The 7,074-nt window shown below is 47.1% G+C and overlaps 1 protein-coding gene across 7 annotated transcripts in view; it reads left to right on the top strand.

Moving 5' to 3' along the window:
- Tacc1 (transforming acidic coiled-coil containing protein 1) overlaps positions 1 to 5,929 on the top strand; it is a 98,579-nt gene extending 92,650 nt beyond the window's left edge. For all 7 annotated transcript variants that reach the window (XM_026787010.1, XM_026787012.1, XM_026787009.1 and 4 more), the window contains one exon: positions 910 to 5,929. In XM_026787010.1, coding sequence (XP_026642811.1) covers positions 910 to 978 — 69 coding nt within the window. In that variant the 3' untranslated portion in view covers positions 979 to 5,929. The remainder of the gene's footprint in view (positions 1 to 909) is intronic.
- Positions 5,930 to 7,074: the final 1,145 nt, after the last annotated feature.

Below are 7,074 nucleotides of genomic sequence, written 5' to 3'. Positions count from 1 at the left end.
CCTGCCTCTCACACACCTGCCTCCCTCACACCTGCCTCCCTCACACCTGCCTCACACACCTGCTTCCCTCACGCCTGCCTGACTGGGCTTGGTGGTGCATCCTTGATCCTAACCCCCCTCTCAGGATGCTTTTCCGTTGTACACATCACCTCCTCGGGGTATCTGTGTCAACACTTGCCCCCTTGGAGTTGTATATACACCCTGGGTGAGTTGGAAGGGGAACTGCTCCAGGCCCCCTTGCTGATCCCTCTCGCTATCCTGGGCGGAGACCTCGATGCTCAGTCTCTGTGGCACCAGTTGTATTTCTCATGCTCGGCGGGTTTTGGCCTTTCTCTTTCTTCTTCGCTGTTGAACTCGCTGCATCGCCATGTGTGCATTTGTGTGAACTCGCTGCATCGCCACGTGTCATTCGTGTAGTGGTGTGAACTCACTACATCGCCATGTGTGCTTTCGTGCAGTGATGCGATCTCACTGCATTGCCATACACATATGCATTTGTGCAGTGGTGCGAACTCGCTGCATCACCACGTGTGCATTTGTGCAGTGGTGCCCGTTGACTTAGAGCTTGTGTCTGGCCACCCTGACTCAGACTCTGGAATCCCAGTCCCTGAAGCTCTTGGTGGGTGAAGCAAAATCCACATCCTTATGTTTTAGCCAGCGAGCCACTCAACAAGAGAATCAGAAGCTAAGGTTTATGGACTGGCTTCAGGAGGGTTGATGGCTCTCCCCGCCCTTAGCGCAGTTAGCGGAGTACTGGGAGCACACTTTGATGGAGGAAGGCATTTGGTCCTCGACCTCAGAGGACTGGTCCAGGGGTGGAGAGGCACTAGGATGTCTGGGGCTGGGCTAGCCACCAGCTCTTCTCTCAGAACACAAAGCAGCCTGCAAATCATATCCTCTGTCTTTCAGAATCAAGAAATTGAAGAACTGACGAAAATCTGTGATGAGCTCATTGCGAAGCTGGGAAAGACGGACTGAGATTCCTCCCGTGAGCTGTGCAGATCTGAGTCTGGCTGCTTGTGTCGTGACCACAAATTATCTTGCCTTATCCAAAAGTAATCCCTCCTTTGCAGAGAAAAATAACTTTTTAAAAAGCACATGCCTGCTGCTGCCTGTCCCGCTGCACCCCACTGCTGCAGCCGGAGCCTGGCTGGTGTTGGGGAAGGAGCTGACGTGTCAGCGGGGGCCTGCGCACCCAGGCTGCCGCTTCCCCTAGTCTGGCTGCTGGGTCCAGCGCGTGCTTCTCCATCTGCAGTTCATCTTTACTTTTCCCAAGTGTGTGAAATTTCTAATTTTGTGGCAACCGTGTGGGGTTATCTTCCCAGCACATATTTGATATTTTTATGACCTGGTTAACCGTTTAAATTTCATTATCGGCCTTTTTTTTGAAGGAGACAGTTTGGCCCTATTGCCACTAACAGTTTCTCAGTGAGACTTGAGTTCCCTTTTATTTCCAGGGATTTTAATTTCACTCATGCATGCATATGTGTACATGCTGCCACTGTCTCCTGAGGCATATTCAGATATGGATGTTTAGAGAGGAGCATAGTTACATAAATCAACACAGATCAGATTCTTCTTTGGAAGCAGAGCCTAGGTCTCAAAGCCAGCTTCAGATTTTGTAGGACTGACAACACTGCACCATTGCTTGAGTGTTTCCCATACACAGAGCCCTGGGTTTGATCCCCAGAACTACAGAAACTGGATGCTGTAGTGCATGCCTGTAATTCCAACACTCCAGAAGCAGGGGCAGGAGAATCAGAAGTTCAAGGTCATCCTCAACTACATAGCTGCTTGGAGGCCAGCCTGGGCTGTATGAGACCATGTTTCAAAAAAAGGGGTGAGCGGAAGCGTGGTAACATCATAGCTGTTGGGAGGGTAGGGCAGGAAAGCCGTTGGGACCTGGAATATAAGGGCAGCACAGCATGAGGCGGAATAGACCTTTTCTCAGAAATCTGAGGCCCGCCAAACCAAAATTTGAGTCAGGGTGGGGAGATGAGGGATGTGAAGATCAGGATGTAGGTTTCATGTCCAAGGAAGACTTTGCTGTGCTGTTTGTTGCCCTGGTGTTTGGACCCTTGGGTCCCAGCATGGCCCCTTGTGCTCAGACTGAATGAGCAACAGCGTGGGCCTTCCTCAGGTCTCGCATCTGATGGATGTGTCCACCTGGGGGCAGTTGGTCTCTAAAATAAAACCAGCTGTTGTTATCTATTTGAAATATACACAAAAGGGGCTTGGGAAAGGGTCAGCTGGTTTTGTTAAAAGAGAGGGCAGCCTAGGGACCAGTTTGGGGTGGAGGGCTGTGGTTTTCTGTGTTTACAAGCATGGCGCTTCAGAGACTTTAAAACAACAACACACGTTTTCATGCTGGAGGTGGACTTTAAAGCCAAACAGGCAGTAAAAAGTCATTCCCCAAGTCAGCTTGAATGCGGGGGAGGGCAGTGCAGGGAGGAGGTCCACACAGACACAATGAAATCCTGTGAACACAGACCGGGGGACGTTAACCCCCAAACAGGAATTTCCGACATGCTGTCAGTGAGTTCCTTTCCATTTGAAATGCAGGCAAAACCAGATCCATTCCCGCTTTAATGCGTTTTTTGGCCTTCATCATCTACCCTGAGTCATCATGAATATGCACTATTCAGTACACACACGTTTTCCTCCTTGTCAAACTATTGCAGGAGCCAGAGCCAGCTCCAGAAATGAATTATGCCTCATGGAGAAACTGTAGGTCTCAGAAACAATGTCCTTCTAGTGGTGTGTCACCATGCAGGTGCAGGCTTCAGCCCCAGGGAGCGAGCAGTGTCTTTTCAAGCTAGAGGTCACATTTTGTCAATGTGTGCTTGTTATAATTGGTGCTTAGGTTAGGCTGTATTTTAAAGGCCTACTGTCTTACCATTTTGTACAAAACCACGAACAAGTAGAAGCTACCTGTGGTTGGAGGAATGGCTTGACAATCATTTAGTCACAGGGCTTAATGTGACGGCTGTAGCCACAGACATTATTGTTGGGTTCAAGTGTCTTCAGGGGACATAGCCGACGTCAGCTTAATTCTCTTCCACAAAGGAAGTTAACTTTGCATTTCAGGAAACACTGCAGAAGTTTCTGCCACAGTGTAATGGTGGTGTCCGTGTGTGATTGGTATTGATTTTTTTTTTTTCCAGTATGAGTGGTCTCCATCAAAAATCTCTCATCCTTGTTCCCTGATTTTTTTTTTTTTTTGGTAGTGCTGGGAATTGAACCCGGGTCTTGAACATGCTAGCTAGGCAAGTACTCTACTGTGGAGCTGCATCTCTGGCCCCAGTCATCTTTCTAAGCCTGTGTAATTTTAAAGCATCCTATGCTGTATGTTACAAAGCATAGAAGAGGCATGGTGCCTGTCCTTCCCTGCCACACTGGCGGAAGAGACCCCTTGAAAAACAGGCCCTGCTAAATGAGATTGCTGTGCAGGGGACATGAAATAGCTCTGTAAGCAATGTCTGCCAGTGGCCTCTTAGTCATCACCATTGCCAGGAAATTTCTGCAGCGTCTAGTTTGTGGATACTCTCCAACAAGAATAAAAAAATGTAGCTTGCACAGCTGGAAAATTAAGAAAATATAGTAGGCAGAGGAAAGAATATTTATTTTTCTTTTAATTAAATGAGCCCTAAAAAGCTCTTAGTACTCTAGAGAGTAAAAATACAAAGTTTCCTTCCACACATGCTGGAAGGCCAAAATACTTGTTTGCTAGGCAATTTAAAGGGGGACCAGGCCTGGTGGCACATGCCTGTGATTTTTGGCTTTCTGGAGGCAGAGGCAGGGACTAAGAAGTCCGGGCCTGCCTGGGCTATACAATGAGATCCTATCTTCAAAGATTTAAGAGCTACTCGGTAGTAGCATTTTTTTTTTTAACTTACCACACACAAGGCATTGGTGTGCAACCCCAGCATTGTAAAAATAAATAACAAAACCCCTAAAACACAAGGGAAATAGAAGCTACTGACTCAGAAAGTGGTTTGGGAGCGTTAGGTGAACCTGTTGAGACTCAGCATAGACCCATTTCTCTAGTTCCTCTTTGCCAAAGTCTCGACAGCTTTTACCTGTCAGTGTCCCAGACCCGGTTACCGTGTGCTTATGCTGTGTGGAGACTGGTAACTTTCTTAAATTTTGTATTCTCTGCTTGGTGCTCTAGTGTGGAGCCTAGCATCTTCAGAAGCAGACCAAATTAGGAAGCGCTCAGTGCAGGTCTCTCTCGGGAGGGTGGTCCCTATCACTTAGGATTAGAGTTCAGGCTCAGCTTCCTTCCCAGCCAGAGCCCGCTTTCTCCCTGTGCAGACTTGGCACTTTCCGTGCACAGATCATTCACCAGGCAGCCCTGGATTGACCACAGTAGACAGAAGCCCTCACCTGCAGCAGAGATAGCTCAGGCTAGACACCGGCATCGGGAGCCATGACAGAGTTCAGGGCGCACCAAACTGAAAGTGGTGCGGACCGTCTGTAGTTCCTTTCCTTGGTCTCTATTTCACTTTTTGGTCTTTCGACTTGGTCGTTCCTGCTGTCTCTGTAGGTCTGTGACCCTCTGAGCCTGCTCTCAGGTTGCTTTTCTTGAGACAAGAGAATGTAGGTGTTGAAAGAGTCTGATTCAAGCAAGGAATTTGAAAATGTATATATTATGAAGATTTTTAAGGGTAGGAGGTTATTCTGTACTTACTAAAGAACAGATAAAGTCTGGGAATCCCCGGGTACCAAACCAAAGGTCTGGGATATCATCTTTCAAAAAGTTTTAATAACAAAGTTATTTAAAGGAAACTAATGTTCAGAAAGGTTTGACTGGTCTCCAGATTCCAGTTATTTTTTTTTTAAAGCGATTTACTAGGGCTGGGGGTGTAGCTCAGTTGGTGACACACTTGCTCAGCATGCCTAAGTCCTTGGATTTCATCCCTAGTGCTGGGGAAAAAGCATTTACTACTAAATTCTTCAGGGTCCCATATGGATAAGAAAGGGAAACTAATGTCTAGAAGCAGCGTGTCTCCCTCTTGGTTCTCTCCTGAGCCAGTGCAGAGCACAGGCAAGCCGCTTGCAGAGACTGCAGATTGCACTTCTGGTAGTTTCCATCCAAACGCAGCCCCCTCTCTGTGCCTGTCAGCCTGCAGTCAGATGTGGACAAATAAGATTCCTGAGGAATGACTTTCTTAACTGTACTGTGGTTTCAGCTTTATGTAAACACATAGATTCCCGTATAGTTCCAGTATGGAGATGCTGCTGCAATGCTGGCCTTAGGTAGTCTGTATGATGCTTTCACGGCTCAGAAGAAACCAAGCATGGGGCTGAGGTATGGCCTGAACCTTCCCTGTATGGAGTCGTGTAAGTCAAGATGCCGCTTTGCCTTTTTGTGATATCTGAATATGCCCAACAAAAGTGCTTCCTCTTACACAACTGACTCTATATTTGTGAATAATTTTCAAATGGACACAGACATTTGAACTCTGAAACCACATCTGATACAGGGCAGTGTCTAGGTTAATCCTGCAGCCTCAGCTTCGTCCTTTGCAACCCTTGGGACAGGATTCCGTCATTCTGAAGTCCCAAGGCAACAGTCAGCTTTCCAGTATCGCTGTTAGCGAGTCTGTATTTGCCAGTAGATGCCCACTGTACTAACGTGCCAAGTGTTTATTGCACATCTGCTCCCATCATGTCCCCGGTGCCCTAAAGTGTGTGAGGAGCCCCTCACTGGGTGGGGGGGGGCACCTGCCGCGCTGGCTCCTGTTGTCAGGACTGTGTTGTATGGAATAATCATCCCCATAGATTTTATACACATAGTAATTTCCCTTTTTATATGTCAGGTAAATATTTGTAAAGGTTATACTCACACAAAAGAATTATTATGATAATTACTAATATATTTTTTCCATGTTTCATTGCCTGAATAAAAACTGTTTACCACTGTTAAGTCTGAGGTCTGTCTTCCTGGTTGTCAGTTGATTTATCCTTGAGTGTTTATGGTAGCCTCTCATGGGTTCCATATTTCTGTCTGAAAATAGATGACATTTTCCTCTGCTCGTTTCCTGGGGCTTCATGCATTTCACTGGGCATGTAATTGAAAACAAAACAAGCTCCGGAATTCTGACCCCGCCATAGAAACCACCATGACGGCGTCTGTGCAAACAGATTTTTGCTGAGTGCTCCTCGGTGTCACTTAGAGACTAGTCCATCCTGGCATTTCAAGTCCCCCAGAAGCCAAGTTACTCTGAGCTTTCCGCCTTGCCGAAGGCCCCGGGGTGAGCTGGAGCTGTGGAGAACACAACTGGTGCGCTGTGTGTTTTCTAGGCTAGAACAGGAAAAATGTGAATGGTTGGACCGGCTCTCTGGCTAGGGTGGGCCAGGGTAGAACTGGAAGAGTTCTACCTTCCTCATATTGCCATTGCAGTGGATAGTCAAGACTTGTTTTTACAATTTAGCTGAGGATGAGGAAGTCGGGATGCTTTATTTGCTTATTGTGAATCTCTGCAGCCTGTGATGGTCCTTGTTTGGGAGACAGGGTATCAATGTGTTCTAACTGCAGAGGGCATCCTACAACAGATCTCATTTTCTTAAGCATTGTTGGCGAAGTAAGATGAAAATTGACCTTAGATAAGACTGTCCAAGATAAGACCATCTTGATTTCAGTCAACAACAGGAGCCAGGCAGTGGTGGTACATGCTTTTAATCCCAGCGCTCAGGAGTCAGGCAGGTGGATCCCTGTGAGTTCAAGGGCCAGACTGGCTGGCGGTCTACATACAAAGTTCCAGGACAGCCAGAGCTACACAGAGAAACTCTCAAGACAGCTTCGCCTAGGGTAAAGCTTTGGCATGGAAGGTTGAAGCAAAGGTTCTAGCTTTGCTTGGGGCAATAGTGAGGCCTCTAATGCCCTTATTTAGATGGAGAGTGCTAGAAGTGAGTTGAGGTCTGGCTTTACGAAGTGCTGCCTGTGAGGCTTGAGATGTATGTACTAAAGCAGATGTTCTGGAAGCCAGTGAGTCCACATATTGCCATTGATTTACATTATTTAGAAAGATGAAATTGCTAGCCCATGTCACAGCGAAGGAAGAATCGGGC

Source organism: Microtus ochrogaster, linkage group LG7_11 (genome assembly GCF_000317375.1).
Source record: "Microtus ochrogaster isolate Prairie Vole_2 linkage group LG7_11, MicOch1.0, whole genome shotgun sequence".
NCBI classification, from domain to species: Eukaryota; Metazoa; Chordata; class Mammalia; order Rodentia; family Cricetidae; genus Microtus; species Microtus ochrogaster.
This window is presented reverse-complemented; position numbering and strand designations above follow the sequence as displayed.